The sequence below is a fragment of the Apus apus genome, chromosome 4 (assembly GCF_020740795.1).
Source record: "Apus apus isolate bApuApu2 chromosome 4, bApuApu2.pri.cur, whole genome shotgun sequence".
Lineage (NCBI taxonomy): Eukaryota > Metazoa > Chordata > Aves > Apodiformes > Apodidae > Apus > Apus apus.
The window spans coordinates 91364028-91380998 of NC_067285.1; the positions used below are offsets into that span (position 1 = coordinate 91364028).

The following is a 16971-nucleotide window of genomic DNA, read 5'->3' on the forward strand; positions in this document are numbered from 1 at the left end:
AGCTAATTTGCTCATCTTTTTTTTTTTTTTTCTTCATATTCTAGTTGGATTATGCATAGCCTTTTTTTATTTTCAAATGCAACCCCTGCTTCACACTAGGACTCTAGTCACAAGTTCTTCTAGACAACCCCAAATGCTGAGATTCTTTATGCATTGCCATGCTTACTCAATTTTATTCCACCTTGTAAAGATTGAACTGAAGTGTGGATATTAAACTAAAAGTGCGAGGCAGAAAAGTTGGGGAAGATTCATATAAGGTGCTTTCATCCATCACAAAAGCCTCATCTCTAAAAAGAAACCCAAAGGAATCAATCCTTCATGAAGAGTCATTTTGTGAGCATCTCCTGAGGACTGGACACTCAACCACATTTAGCACAGTAGCTACTGATCAATAATATTTTGACTTGTCTTTGCCTGCCTCCTCTTTAGAAAAATAATCCAGAGTTACACTGTCTAGTTTTATATCTGAGTATCTTTCTTGCTTACAACACATGATCCACTTCAGCAGAAACTCTGAAGATTAAGTTTTGCCACTATGAAGACTTTATCAAACACTTCTCGACTTCAACTAAAATCCTTTTAGAGAGCAGCTCTGGACCTCCTAGTATTACTCTCAGCAGACAACAAGCTCGTCTGTTCTTTTTATTCACCATAATCTACAGGCCCTAGCAGAGTCCCTCATTACAGAGGCCTGCCTTCTTTCTGCTATTAAACCACCCTTTCACTTGAGCCTTCCATGCCATCTACTTCTCTCTTCTCCAATCTGCCCTTAAAAAAATATTTAATTTATGTAGTATTCATGGCCTATTATCCTCTTCACTAGTCCAGTACCTCCACTCTTAAAAATCCATGTTTTCCTTCACAGAATCTAAGAAGAAAAAAGACAGCCAAGACAAAACTGTAACATATCAACATCACAGGAGCATGACCATGTTCTTCTAAACATGTCTTTCCCCACATAAAAAATAAAAAGTTAACCTTAAGTAACCAATCTAAAAATGCCTATTATCAGAGCTAGCAATGTACAAATAGATACTGATAGGTTTAAAAAAATTGAAACATCTTATTCATGCAGTTTTGGTTATTTATTTTTTTATTATTACATGGCTAGCAGTTTCTGACATCTTCGTTGAATTCTCCCAAGTGGAAGGCAAAAGCCCACTTTAAAACTCAAAAGAGTCCCTCATACTTCGACGTCAACCATGGCTACAAAAGACATTATAAACTTAATAGGGGGTGATGATGGCACACAGAAAATAAATTTTAAGTGAGGTTATTCTCAAACCAGCCAGCTCTACTTACTCTCTCCATTATATTATTTTATCAGACCTTTGATCCCTGCATAATAAAACTACTCTAAACAACTGTGACAGACCAAATTCTCCACTATGCATCCATCAGCATACATACTATGTTCTAAACTGTTGTGATCAGAACAAAAAAAGGAAAAGAAATTACAGTTCTTAGCAATATTAATAGCTTCAATTCAGCACATTACTTTTCAAAAAAGAACTAAGTACTGTCAAAACAAATTATTACTTGTATATTCTCAATGTATGCGTCTCACTACATATTCAGACTAAGTATAAAATTCATGTCAAATATCTTTGGGTATAAGTACTGAGATGGCAAATTTATAAAAGGAATAAAAAAAACACACACAAAAAAATCACCCTGTTTTAACCAGAATTAGATTTGGAGTTTAAAACCCAGTGGCCACCTCTGAATAACTCTGTGCACAAAAAACAAAGAAGTCCCACAAAATCCTGCTATTCCATACAGCAATTCACTATCTGCTGTCTGTGATTTTATAGGTCCTGTAACATGTTTTTTCTGTTTTAAGGGGAATATATACTGTATTATCAGATAAAGTAATACTATTTTCTGTTAGTTTACTTTGCTGTTACAGCAAATAAGCCACAGAAAACTCTAGAAACATGTATATTAAAAACTAAACAAAAAAAGCAACTGAACAAAAAAACAACAGAAAAAACCCAACTTGAAAAGACACACATATAAATGAGAAATTATGTGAATAAATAAACAAGCCAAGATGCAATAAAGACAACTAAGTATTAAAACTCTGCAGTCATTAAGTGCTTCCAGGCCAACAACTTACACATTAAGTGTAAGTTTAAGTGTAAAGTTTTAAGAAAGGACAAAAATGTTAAAGAATGTACATGCTGAGATTTCAGCAAAGATTAAGGAACAAATTTGAAAAACTTCTCCATAATTTTCTCAACCCAGGACAAAGTCCATTACCTTGTGAGGAAGGGCATACATTTAAAATAAAATGTTTTCTATCACAAATTATTTCCTAATTGCACCACCAAAACCCACCAACTTTGTATTTATCTTTTTGGCATAATTTTTAAAGTATTGTTTGATTCCTCTATAAGGTAAATTGGCAATAAACATTTTTAACCTACCTAAAATCTAATTAAAATGTAGTTACTTCTTTAATACGGCTACTATTTGCACATATAAAGTTGGTACTTTTGACCATACAAACATTTTATACTGATGTTATAAGGATCAATATTTAGTAAGCCAAATTAAGTAAAAATACTTCACTGTAGTCTGAAGCTGTGCCAGCAAAATTGATCTATGGTACTATCAAGTTACCAAGTGTCTCATAAGACCTTTCTTACCCTCCTCCCCATTTCACATTATACCACAACAGTCTTACTCTATATCAAAATCTGGTATGAACATCTCTCAAGAGTTACAGAAAAAAGATAATCTGATTAATTTTCATAATTAAATCCATATAACACCATTTTTGCAAAAGGCCACAAGCACTGAGTCAACATAAGTGCTGAGCAGAGAACTCTAGCCTTTCAGTAGCAGTACATTCCATTAAACAATTATATAAATGAGTAAATTAAAAAACAAAACCAGATTCTTATCCTATTTACCAACTCCTTGCAAATCTGCAGATAAACATTCAAAGTAATTTTGTTTTGCCGTAATTGCCACACTATTTTCTCGTACTCTTTTGCTACAAAACCATTAACTCTCTCAACTTAGTCCAAATCACCCAGCTCTCTCCACTTCACTGGTATGCCAGAACGAGGGGATTCTAACAAAAGCTCACCTCTTAGGCTGCTATCTAAGCAGTCAACTACCACCCTCTCATCTCCCTGGCCTACCTATTTTCAAATCAGTCTCTACCTGTTAACCCTTTGCTACCACAGCACAGCTCAGGATACACATTGCATCATCTTAGCTCACTCTTCTGCAAGAAATGGGAAAACAGCAAAAAGGCAGGATATATTACTCTACTAGGAAGCAAAGTGCAGGACACCTGTGCAGTAAAATGGCAAATTCTACATAAAAAATATGAGGTCTGTGAAATTCTTTGGGTTTTTTTGGGGGGGGGATTTTTTTTCCCAGTTACAGTTAGCAAAGCAAGGGGGAGTAATTCCATACTTTAGAAGTATTCCTTCAGATTCACTCTAGCTTAAGAGCCAGAACCAAGTGCATCTCCTGAGCCTGAACTTGTTATTATTAAAAAGAGAAGCGGAATTGTCACATAATTAGCACAATCACAGCTATAAACTCTATGCACTGCACTATCAATTCAGATCAGCAGATCACTTGCATTCTCAGATAGAGCTCTTGCTGACCTTCAAAGCAGAGCAATACTCATCTGCTAAACAATCAGATGTTTGGGGCAGGGCAAGAAGTCTGCCTAAAGCACACTGAAGAGCAGTTTTCCTAGATAAGAAAAGGTCAGTAGTAAGAAATGCATTAAAAAAGCTCCCATGTTCTTTGACCCTACTATCAATTTCAGTCTTGAAGGTCTTCCACATTTCACATTCTGTTTCCTCTCACTATACTGACATGTATTTTATGTCTTTTTGTAGAAACAAATTAATTGTTTTTGCACACTAATGATTTTCATTTACAGTATTACTAATAGATAGCTTGTATTTTAATGTATCTAAGGAGTTATAAATACAAATGCTGTTTGAATTCTGCAGTACTAGTAATAGACTCAGATGAGAATGTTAATATTAATCAGTTTTACTTAAATAAATTAATCTTTATAAGATTCTTTAATAAAATGTCTTAACAGGAGACCAAACCTGTGCCAGCCTTAAGATTCTGTATTATTACATGTGTTTACATACAAGAACAATACTGAGAGGGATTTTTTTTTCCTGTCAGAACATAAAACATCTCAAATATTTAAGACATTTTCATTTTGCAAGAGTTAGACCTGGAGCAACACCAAGTTTTAGTAAAACCTTTTTTTTTTTTTTTAAGTATATAAATACCTATTTCATCTAATGTTCAGCTGCTAAAACATCACACAAAAAATGTGAGAGAATGTACTTCCACAGCAACTTAAGCCAGTCTAACAAGCTGCCAAGGCCCTACTTTCCTCCTGGTCCTGGTAGAGCTAATGTGAAGGAGAGGGAAGGATTTTGTGCAGGCCTTCACACAACTGCACAGCAAACATCTGACTTTAAAACTAACTTAGTAAAAAAGTTCTTTCATTTTAACCTAACTTACTCGTTTGATTCACGACAAACATTGCACGTAAGAGGAGTGGGAAGAAGAGACCAGACTGCAGGAGGAATGTGACACTGCTGCTTGGCATTGCCTTAGGACAACTTCAAAGAATTTTGAAACTTCAGCTCTAGAGTCTGTCTAAACTATTCCTGACAAAATCATTGTGTCAGTCACACATGTGGAGGTGTAACTGACACAGCTATACTAGCATAAGCCCGAAGCGCAGTTACACAGCCACTGCTTATCTCACTAAGGGATAGTATGGTTAAACTGGTATGGCTATGCTATGAAAGCTGTGTACATAACAGCATACTTACACTCTCACACTGGTGTAAGGGCCCCTGCACAGTCATAGGCTAAGTCTAACTATGCAAGATATTTATGGTACCCAGGTGCATTAATCATGGACAGGAGCTGGACAAACCTAATCTGAGCGCCACTCAGATACTCAACATAAGAATGGGCACAGTCCAGGGGACTCCTGTTCTGGGTAACCCTGTTCACGAAAGCCTAAGTGAACAAGCAATTTTGTAGGAATTCAAGATGCATTTTCCTTATATTTTTTACAGACAGTTCTGTCTTTGATGCAAAACAACCAAAAAGCCCTGCAAATAAAGTGTGCTTTAATAATCAGTTTGAACCATACTTTGAATTAATCATTCTATAAACACACAAAACTACTTGATGTAGATTCTGTAGTCAATTCTGTCAGTCTACCCTACTTAGGTTGCTAGCAGTTCTACACATAAAGGAATCACAGTATTCAGCTCATTTGAAATCAACTATGCTAATTGACTCGCAGTCTGAAAGCTTAAAGACTCAGAACAGTTTTTTCTGTACTAACTTCCCATATGGACACCCTTATTCCAAAGTGGAAGGGCATACCTAAACACCATGAAGTCTCTAAGAGTTTCCAGAAAGGGAGCAAATACAACACAGCTACCATGATTTCGCTTAGTAAAGGCTACATACTTCACAACAGCCTCCTGTACCAAGACAGATCCTAACACAGCAAAAACTTCAGGCTTTCTCATAGTTTCCTTTCAACTAAAAATAAAAAGCAATATATACTTGGCTTGAACTAAACTACCTATTTAAGTAGAACACGGACTAATGCATTTGTGGCTTCTGTGGGTTCCCCCCCTTTGTAAAATGCGGTACAAATGTATTTTAGAATCTGAAGGCACATCACCTTAAACTTTGCTTTTCTAAAGTAGCAAGATTTAGGTAATTAATCTTTCCTTTCCAATAAACTGTTGATCCTACTGGCTAATAATGAATAGAAATTATGAAATAATTAACACAAATTATCTTCCTATGTGTCTTGTGAGAACAGACAAAGGTAGACAGGATAATCCCTATTAGCATTCCAACCAAAGAATAACACACAATACTAGTTCAACTCTTAGATGCAAGCATAGTCAAACTGGAGTTATACCATATGACTGACTGAGTTTTATGGTGTCCAATAAAGCATAACTGCTGAATGAAGATTCTTCTGTAGCCAGCGTTATTCACATTGCTCTCCCATGCAGAAACTTTGAAGACTACAGAGAAGCGATCCATGGCCTTGGTACAATTTTTTACAACATACTCTAATAACAGACACAGATCTGATCCTCAAACAAGCTTATTTTTGTTGCTCACAGAGGTACTTTATTTATTATGCAGATACTATTTTATTACATCCTCATGGCAGGCATATTCAGAAGTTCCCAATTCAAATGTTACTACTAGTAACACAGATACAATCTGAAGAGAAAATGCTACATAAACCAGGAGTGTAAAAGGGCACTATATATCCCTAGAGTGCCTTATCGAATACTATTTCTCAAAATTCACACTCCTTGACACAAAATAACTAAATTGCTTATTTTCCTTATCTAAATTGCTGCAAAGTTTTACCCAGTTTGTTGGAGACAAAAAGACAGTCTGAATATTAATGATAATGTTTAACCAAAAGCATTTGCTTAATTTAACAGCAGAGCAATTATTACTGGAAAAGTGATGTAGTAATGACAAAAATCCTGACTAGGATTATGATACAAGCTAGAAACTATTTAACAGGTGAGTATTTTACACTAAGTACTTGCACTAGTTTAAGGAGTTTAATGCAACTGAAAAACCCTAAGACAGGTCAGGATTGGACTGTTAAGTAGCACTTTCTTGTAGTTACACAAATTTACTACAATAAAATGTTAACTTCATTTTAATTTCATACTAGATAAAGTGAACTAACCTTAGGACTCGTACACTTCTTTCCTATTAAAGCCAAACTCCTGGAAACAAGCACAGAAGAATGAATGGTAGACTGGGAAGGTTAAAAGATTTGCTAATTCCTACTATACCTTAGTTCCATGAAGAGCTGCGGTCAGAGGGTACCACCTGGTAGCTGTGGCCTAAACCCTGATCCTAAAGTGACCAACCCAGTCCTGTATTCAATGACTGCTCTCTTTCCTCAGGCTTTTAAGAGATTACCAAAGACAACTGAAGGACCTTGACTCCAACGGAGACCAAGACCTTTTTTTTCTTTTACACTTACTCCCAAAAACTCTCAGATTCTGCCAACTAATAGTGTAGATCATTCACGAGAAATCTGGATACAACTGGATACATGTTAACGTGAAAAAATGCCACTACCTGAACACAGGAATGAGCAATAGATCTTGCCTTCCCTGCACAAATATTCCCACTGTTCATATTTGGCCAACTCATAGGTCTGGTCAACGATCACTATATGTTCAGTATTTTAAATCACAGATTAAAGTAATATTCATAATGCTAGTGCTTCTTACTATCCATGTAATACTGATCTTAGACGTGCAATGGTATTACAGAACTTGTAAAAGAGCTACATAGTTCAGATAAACAGGTGTAAAACTACAAGTAAACTAGTAATTCAGAAAGATCACCTTACAAGTGAGAACAAGAAGTTTTCTTAAAGCTTCCTAGTAAACACATTTTGTTCTGAGCCAACTATTTTTTAGCTACCAAAAAAGTGACTTAGGGACAAACTCATTTGAAGGCAAAGGTCTAAAGATCCATTCTGCTTTAATTTCCAGTAGAAGCTGAACGATATAACCGAACACACCATAGACAAAATTAAGAAAACCAAAAATGCACAGTAATGGCATTTCAGTATCCTTTTTTCATAATTTTAGGAAAGTGATCTAAACTTTGTCTTGTCTGAAATCATAGGCATGGCTTGAAATACAGTAGACAATATTATTTTTGGCAGTGTACAAAGGATCTCACAAGCAACTATTTTAAAGTTAAGATTATGACATTTCAGAAAAATGCAGCTTCAAGCAGCATTATGGATCTCATATCTGTTCTATCTTCAGCACTCCAACATTGAACTTGTTCCACCAAAAATCCTTGACAGCTTTGCATCTACCAGAAAAACCTAGCCTCCAATTTAAAGAGGAATACAATTCATGGTCTTATAACAGTAGAAACTTCTAAGCTAAAAAGTCTACTTTAAAATTCCTTCAACTTGTTTACAGAGGAGTTTCACCAGGTGTGGCAACAGAGTTGGTACCTCTGTTCTGTATGTTTTCTTTCACAAACAGAAAAAGCAGCCTTTTAAAAAAGCCCCACAAGCCCTTATACTAGAAATACGGAATCATGGAGAAAGACACACTTGGGTGGCCTCTTAGTCCTGCCTCCTGCTCAAAGCGTGTCCAAAGACAGCAGGTTGCTCAAGAACTTCTTGAGTTTTTAACATCTCCAAGAACAGAGATTCCACAATTTCACTGGTCAATCGTTTAAATGTTTGACAATATCATGGTAATTTTTTTTTCCTCAGTGTCCAGTCAGAATTTTCCATGTTTCAGCTTGTGTCTGTTACCTCTCATCCTATCCCCATGCACTTCTGAGACAAATCTGGCTCTTCTCCAGAATTCCTCATTAAGTATTATGTCCCTGTGAATAGTTCTCTCAACACCACCAGTTCTCTCACTCTCTCCCCACACATCATGTCCTCCAGCCCCTTAATCACTTGGTGGTGTTCTGCTAGGCTTACTCCAATACATCAATGTCCTACACTGGAAATCCCAAAACCAGACACAGTACAGCAAATACAGTGTCATAAGCACAGAACTGAGGTGGAGTCATTTGCCACAGCCCACTGACTACATTCTCACTAATGCAACCCAGCATGTGGTTGGGCTGCTGTTTTGCCACGAGCACTGCTGAATCATGTTCAACTTGCCCTCCACTAAGTCTTGCAGGTCTTTTTCTGCTAGTCTGCTTTGTTTCCAATAAGTATGCAGTCTGAATGTACTGATGCATGGCATTATTTCCTCCTAGATGCAGGACTTGGTACCTACTCCTATTCAAATTAAAAAGGTTCCTGTCAGCCCATTCATTTCTCCAAGCTCTAAGGTCCCCTCCCTGCATAGCAGCCTTGTGCTCCGAAGTACTGACACCCCCTCATCACCACTTTTTTATCATATGCAAGCCTTCTGAGGGGCTGAACAGAGATTGGTACCACTATAATTATCTGTTCAAAGAAAGGCTGGATGTGGCACTTAGTGCCATGGTCTAGCCAATGTGGTGGTGTTAAGTCATAGGCTGGATGTGATGATCTTAAAGGTCTTTTTCAGCCTTGGTGATTCTGTGATAATGTCAGTTTAGAATTTTGCATCTTTATGCATTTTTAACTGTATGCCTTTTCATTAACTAGGCACACTCTAGCTTTTTTCCCTACAAACAGTCGCACTGCACTCACTAAACCTCTACTGACTTCAGTGAGACTACTGTTATTAACCTAAAGTTAGGCATATGTATTAGCAGAAAATGCACATTGTTTAAAAAATAGAAGATATCTAATTCTTACATATCTGCATTGGTTATACTTGATAAACGGGATGAAAAACAAGCATCCACAATTTCCAGTAAGCCCTTCTAGCAACACTAAAGCACAATTACTACTAAAAGTTTCCATCTTAGCAATTCAACTTCTGCACAGATATAAACAAAGTAATTAAGTTTTTCTGGGCCAGAAGATTAAATGCTTATGGCTTTTCCAAAGAGCAAGAAAACTTCAGAGATGCCACTTAACATCCTATGAACAGACACAAATCACACAACTATTACAGGCAAAAGCAAACACCAGAGTTACTCACTAGAACTCTAGAAGCCTAAGAAGGGAAATGGTATGGAGAATACCATTACCTTTCCCTTCTCCCTTTCTCCTGTAAATCACAAAAACTCATAGTGGACTCCAAAACAAATACCTACTTCCTTATTGGAAATGAAGTACTTTGAATTTTGCCATTAACCTACGTCTTTACTTCAATGCTATTTTAGATTGCAGCAAGTTACAAATTTTAACTGCTACTTCACATATCTGCTAATGCATATATGTTCATATTCCAGAACTGCAGCTGAGTTTAATTTATTCTCAGCTCTATCTGGGTTCACCTTCCATGCAGATAAACCCCTGTCTCTTGATATTCATAACAGAAGAACACTCTGTGGTGGAGATAACAGCAACTCTCTCCTTGCTAGGAGGAAGCTGTTTTCCAATGTGTTACCTCTGGTACCAGAGTAGTGGTTTCACTGTAAGGTACCTGTTAACCTTGAAGATCGCCAGAAAAACTTTTATTTCCATATGTTAAAAGAAACTGGATGGCCAATTAAACATTTAATCCTTCAGTGCTAACATAATTTATTTCAAACACTGATGCTCTGTTAAAATCAGAGAACAAATCACACACTGTTTAACATACCTGATGACCTACAACCACTTCTCAGGATCAGTCTTTAAGTGACCACAAGATGTTTCAACACGTTTCTGTTTATTGTTAAATGCCAGACAGATTCTTCCTCTCACAAAATAGCTGCTTATACAGAGAATAGGCAAGGATATGGCTACCCATTGCAGCATTCCAGCAACTCTATTCTAAAATAATACTAGCTAACCTTAACCAAAGCCTTCTCCCACTTATCGTAAGTGGGATACTATTACTCCCCCACCTGTTTATTGGTTTCTCCATCATCTCCATTTCCAACATTCTGTACTGATGCTTTCAATGCACAGACTAAACAAACAGGAAAAGTGAAAAATATGCTCAGTAGATCCAGCCTTTGCAGCAAGAAAATTTAGCACAGATCTCCCCCAAAACCTTATGTAAGTTAAGGTTTCTTTTTTCTCCATAAAGCAAAGCAAAGCAAAAAGGTTTTGAAGCCTTTAGACAACACTTTCAAATAGACTTCTTTGTTCCCACAATATCAACTGGTTATACATGGTACAAGGTCTAGCTCTGGTATAAGAGTATCCACCTAGAAATTTCTCTTAGCTTACATGCAATTCTGTTATTCGCTGTGCAACAGCTTGGTGAAATCAGCCTGGGCTCTGAAGGCAGCTTTAAAACAAGGCCCTTACATTTTCCAGGGGCTAGTTCAAGCTGCATAGCAACAATGCTGTTACCACACACTTATATTTAAAAGCACATCAACTACTGCTACCCTAAACACATTCTCCTTAAGCCATTAGTGTCTTTCAAAAATTATCCTCTCAATTGTTCCTCTGTGAATATGTTCAGATTACTAAAACACCAGCTTTAAGAGTTATATATTCATGTATTTCACAAGCATCTAACCTGCAACATCATCCCAAGTAGAACGACAATGACGACACAGCCATTAAAACCTATCTGGCTCACGTCCACCAACTCAGACACAGCAAAAGCAGTATTGATGCAACCCAGCAAATGCTGCTATGTGTCCCCCCAAACTGATCAGAACTTCTTTCATGTCCCCCTGAAAGCAGCCAGTTTCCCTGACTGACCACCACATAGCTCGGAACATACTGTTTGGGAAACGAGGTTACATGACTGAAATGAGTGAGGCTTTAAAAGCATCCACCTGAAGGTGAGTAAGCCCGCAGTGGGATAAAGGAAGTTCTGTATCAAAGTAACCTAAATAAACAGGGGTTTGCCTGCATCCCTTTAAAAGAGCCGGTAATTAGAAACATCCCCTGCAGCCTCAGGCTCTGGCTGGCTGACGGGAGGGATGAGCTGCAGGGGATGTGTGGTACCACGCACCCCCCCCCGGCCTCACCGACCCGCTCCATCACCCCCGGCCCGCCCGGGGGAGCCTCCCCCTCCCCACCGGCCGCGCGCGCGGCGGAAGTGGGCAGGGCGGCGGGCGCGGGCCGGGGGCGGCGGGCGGCCTGCGCCGGGTAGGCCCCACCCCGCCCGGCCCCCGCCGGCCCGGCCGGCATCGGCCGCCCAGACCCTCGCCGGGGAACGACCGGCCGGCCGGCCTGCCTGCCCCGGCCTCCTCGGCCCGCGCCCCCCGCCGCCGCCACGCTTCCCGGGCCCAGCTCGCCGGCCCCGCTCCCCGCTCCGGCCGCCGGCGGCTCCCGCTGCCCGCTGGGGGAGGGGCTCAGCGCCCCCCTCCTCCCCCCTCCCGGCGGCTGCCGGGTCCCGGCTCCCCGGGAATCGCCATTCCCCTCCCCGAGGCCGTGGGACGGGCCCACCCCCAGCGCGGGGAGGTGGGGCCGAAGGGGAAGCGGGGTCCCCGCGCAGGCCGGCGGGGCACCAGCACCTTCCCCCGCCGCCCGCGCTCACGGGCAGGCACCGACGGGGGAGCGGCGGCACGCCAAGGGAAGGGGAGAGGCTCTGACCTCCTCGCTCTTCAGCACCTCCTTGAACTCCCGCTTGATCCTCTGCACCGCGATGTTGGCCATCTCCGCAGCGGGCACCCCCTCGCCGCTGCCTCCGAGCCGGGCCCAGCGAGCTCCGCCGCCGCTCGCACCGGATAACTCCCGGCCCCACCAAAATGGCGGCCGCGCCGAGCATGCGCGCTGGGCCGGCCGTGCCCGCCGCCGCCGCTCAGGAGGGGCCGCCGTGTGCGCCCGGCGGAGCGGGCCGCGGGGCTCCCGCCGGGGGCGGGCGCGGGCGCAGGGGGCTCTCTGGCCTTCTCGCGGCTGCCCCTGCAGGGAAGGATGATGCCGCCGCCGCCGCCACCTCCTGCGGAGGCGCGGGGGGCTCGCCCTGCTCGCGGCGCGCCGCGGGAGACCTCTGCCTGCCGCCGCTCGCCGTGTCACGGCCCGGGCCGGTCCCCGGCGGCGCCTGCCGCAAGCGTGAGGAGAAACATCTGCGGGCAGAGCCCCGCGGCCGCCCCCCGCCGCCGGCCGGCCCCGCTTCGGGCCGTTGTGTTGTCATGGTTCCCGCCGCGAGCAGCGCGGCCCGGCCCGGGGCCCGCAGCGCCCAGCAGCGGGGCGGCCGGGGGCGCCGGGCCCCGGCGGGGGGGTGGGGCGGCCCGGGACTTGGAACCGGCAGCGGGGCCGGGGTTCTGAGGCAGCGGGGCAGGCCTGAGGTGTCTCTGAGAAGACAGCTGCCCCAAGGAGCACCCTGGTGAAGCCGCTGAGCGAAAAAACATCAGGGAGCTTCTCACATGCCTTGAGAATCCGCTCAGCCTGCCTATCCAGCAGTTCCCACTTGTTTTTTTCATATTTTTTTTTTTTTACCTCCCACGCTTGTTGGAGAAAACTGCAGGTCCTTACACATCGCTATCCTGGCCCAGCTCCCTTCCCTTTTCACACCTTCGTGCTTCCTTTGAAGATCCTGCTGCCTCCTCATGTAGGACGGGGGGAAATGCACAGGCCCGGCAGGCCAAGGCGCAACCACCCTGGGGAGGCAGTAAAGGGAACTGTTTCTTTTTATGGATTCTACTACAGGATTTTAAAAGGTGAAGGTCAGTCCTGTCTAATGGACTGTTTTATTGCAGAAGCAAACATTGCAAGCCACAGATGTTCCTCTGTCTAGAAAACTGAAAAAGGGTACCAGTAACCATCCTTGCTATCCTGAGGTGCACAACATGGTATGGAAAAGCTTACGTGGATTTCACAGGGGAACAGGAGATTGCATTTACAACTGTTGTTTATTGAGGAACTAGAGGCTTTCAAGACATTAAGGTCTATAGAAAGATTTTGCAGTGCCTCCTCTTAATGGTGCAGTGCAGGACAGTGTACACCATAGGCGTTTATCTCAACAAACACATGGCTGTCATCTGCAAGTGCTGTTTTTTTCTGTCTGTTAGTATACACAGCATTTTGACTAGTATATAAACACTAAAGAAAGTATAGGCCCAACAACAAAAAAATAATCTGGCAACTATATACAGATGCATATAGTTGTTTTTCTGTGTGAGTTTACTCTTCCCCTGTGGTTTGACTGGAAAAAGTCTATTTTCCTGCAAAATGTTGTATCTTGTGCATCTGTTCATCAAATTAGGTCTCCTTCAGACTGAAACTTGTTTTTAATGCAATACACAATGCAGTTTTTCTGCTGAAGTTTTTAGTACCTTTTTGAGAAGAGTCGTTTTGCGTTGGGCCTGATTTCTTTTTAATGACTTGCAGTGTGATCTTGGGCCTTCATCTGCAGAATAACTTAGACATCTAAGTCTCACTGGTATCTCTTAAGTTCCTTTTGAGAAGGTAGGCACTGGCTTCTCTGTGCCTTAGGTTCTTGCCTGTGAAGTTAATAACTCTGCCTCTTAGAAGTTGTAAGTTAGGTTTATGGTGTGCTGAACTCCTGTTGAATACTATAGACACAAATTATAAAGGCAGTACTTAAAATCTCCAGGTTAAATGCCTTATATTTTTTCAGACAGCTCACTGAAAGAAGCTGAGCTTCTAGTATTCAGGTGTTGCTTTGACTAGGGTAGAAAACATGGCCTTTATCAAATGTTAGAATCCTTTGTGTTCCTGTAAGTGTGCTGCTAGGTTACAGGTAGGAGACATACAGTAATAGCCATAGTAAAGGGCAATGATTTTGCTTGATTTGTACCTAGGTTCATTTTCATGTGCTCATTTGGATTACAAATGTCAGAGGTTGTTGCTGTAAAAAGCAAATCAAATTAATACGTATTACTCAGTGTTTTCCTTAGTATACCCCACTCCTTTCCCTTTGTCCTCTAAATAGGCATCTTTCATGTATCTCACAGCTGTTCCATATTCACCATATACTGTGTTGATTTTCCCTTTGGTAAAACATAGAGCATATGGAAAGGATTTTTGGAGGGTAGAACAGAGTAGTGGCAAGTTCTGCCAGAACTCAAATACTGTGTAAAACCAGTACCTTAATGTAATCAGCATGCTGGGGTTATCATTCTATACCTCCTATACTGTTTTATGCTTTATCATCGTTAACTATTTTACAGAAGACTCTACAGCATTTTAGGCCAGAATGGGACTGTTTTGTGGTTTAATTTTAGTTTGGTTTAGCATTTATTTTAGAGGGTTTTGTGAAATAAGAAAATGTTCAGAAAAAATGAGAACATAGCCTCTGAGTGATTGCAGTGACCCCCATGTCTGACTTCATAACATATTTTATAGCATGTTGGTAGTAGAGTTTTGTGTGTGTCCTCTGAATTACGTTCTCGTTGGTCTGTCACCCTTTGAAAAATCCATACAGAAAATGTAAAACTGTAGTACTCCGAACATAGTTCAGCTCACTTTTTGAATTGCAAAACTTTGTAGTATATCTCATTTCAGGAGATAGTTATTTCATTGATCCCATCATCAATTTAGCCTTATACCAAACAGTTCTTTCAATAGCAGCTTTCACAAACTGGCAGCAAATTGGTGTATGCCTTTGCCTGTTGGTGTTTATCATAACTAATAGAGTGGGAGATAGAATTCTGGGTATCCCTGTATTGCTTAGTATGTTTTGCATATTAGTTTGAAATACTTCTGAAAGTGGGAGCAGGAAATATGGTCTATCTAAATGAAGTTCAAACCATGTAAGATTAATGCAGGAGGAAAATTTACAGGCTGAGTGCCTATGAAGTAAGATCAGTGATTGTAAGACCTCAGCCCAAGCTCTCAATATGCTAATGCTGTCAGTATTCATCAGCTGATGCTAGGATAACCAAACATCCTAAATACTATATAATTTATTGTGTGATATAAGAAATATAATCTGTCCTATAACCTATATCTAGGAAACAGTTCCCCACATTTTTGTGGGAAAATGGCTATGGTTCATGCACAAATTACACACGTTTGGTTCACTTGCTGCACACACAGTGTGCTCACCATGTGCATGGTTCATCTGTCCCAGACTATGGATGCCCCTCAACCCCAGTACACTGCCTAGGGACTCCAAGATGCATATGGCAGCACTAAGTGTGATTAAATTTCTGTTCCTCAAGTTAAGATTCTTCATTTTTCTATTTTCCTAATTTTATTTTGCTCATATCAATAGGATATTTTTCTAGTAGAATTACTCAGAGAGAATTGGAATTACTGAGATTGCACCCTGTGTTTAGAAGAAAATATTATTTTTTAAACTGTAACTTTCCAGCATGTAACATTATGTTCCTCTTTTGCTACTTTGTGTCTTGGGTAAGAAGTCTTTCCCCCCTCCTCATTGTGGCCTCTTTAGTTTAGAAAAATAAGAAATGTCAGGCTTGGAATTCTCTCATTATTGGTGTATGATTTCTTAATGATTTCAAACACTTTGAAACAGAGGTTGAACCTGTAACATTTTTAATTCTTATTTTGTTTATTTCATGAGGCATCCATACAAGGATTGACTTTACAGGCAGTATTAGTAGTAGGTAGTATGCACTTTGCATTTAAAGATTTTTATCCACCTCATTTATAATAATCCTTTATTTTTCAAAGTCATCAAGGAATAATAGTCATAAAACGAGGTTATTTTAAAATTTAACCCTCATTTTGCACCAAACTTAGACTGACATCTCTCCTTCTGGGTTCCTAGCTTTTAGCAGAGGCCTACATGCCAGTAGTCTCTTTTTATCTGCATATCCTTTAGCAGATTTCAGAGACTATGACAATAAATTTAGCCTGCACGTTTAATGTCTGTCATATTGTGTTCCTGTTGTGGCAGCGTCTGGATGACTCAACTCATTCCGAAGGTTAGCTTTATCATAAAAATAACTAACTGGTTGTGCAAGTTGACCGAGTGTTAAATTGTCATCTTAACTTTCCTGTTCCTCCCCATCCGTGTCCACGTCCGGTTGCGTGGACAGGTGTCAGAGTGCCCTCTCCTGGGTGGAACCGGGCAGATGGGCTTCCTCGTGTTAAGACGGATCCCTCTGTTGGGGAGCGCTTTGCTTTACGAAGAGAGCATGGCACTGCTACTGCCTTGTCCAATCTTTCCTCTAGAGGCGTGGAGGAAGAACTTGCAGGAGTTCTGCAGGCAGAAATGCCTAAAACGGTAGAAGTTGTTCAGTGTTCCTGGTAGAGAGAGATCATACTCGCACATCATGTCTGCACTTCCCAAATCGTATTTATGTCATTAGCAACTTAAACATATATGCTTTTAAGAGGCAGCAAGTGTACTAGTAAATATCAGGGTCCTCTGAAATAATTCCATTTGAATTCATATGATGCAACTCATCTGACCTCATGGAGTTAAATCAGAATTTTTTTTTTTTTTTACATTGCTCAACACTTTATGGCTTAAA

General features: G+C 41.0%; 1 protein-coding gene across 4 annotated transcripts in view; it reads right to left on the reverse strand.

The window, feature by feature from the left end:
* UBE2K (ubiquitin conjugating enzyme E2 K) overlaps window positions 1-12327 on the reverse strand; it is a 35862-nt gene extending 23535 nt beyond the window's left edge. For 2 of the 4 annotated variants that reach the window (XM_051619861.1, XM_051619860.1), the window contains exon 1: window positions 12158-12313. In XM_051619861.1, the coding sequence (XP_051475821.1) occupies window positions 12158-12220 (63 nt within the window). In that variant the 5' untranslated portion in view covers window positions 12221-12313. Of the gene's footprint in view, window positions 1-6760; window positions 6801-12157 lie in introns of all 4 variants that reach the window. The other 2 variants (XM_051619862.1, XM_051619859.1) reach the window with 2 other exon arrangements.
* Between the last annotated feature and the right edge of the window lie 4644 nt (window positions 12328-16971).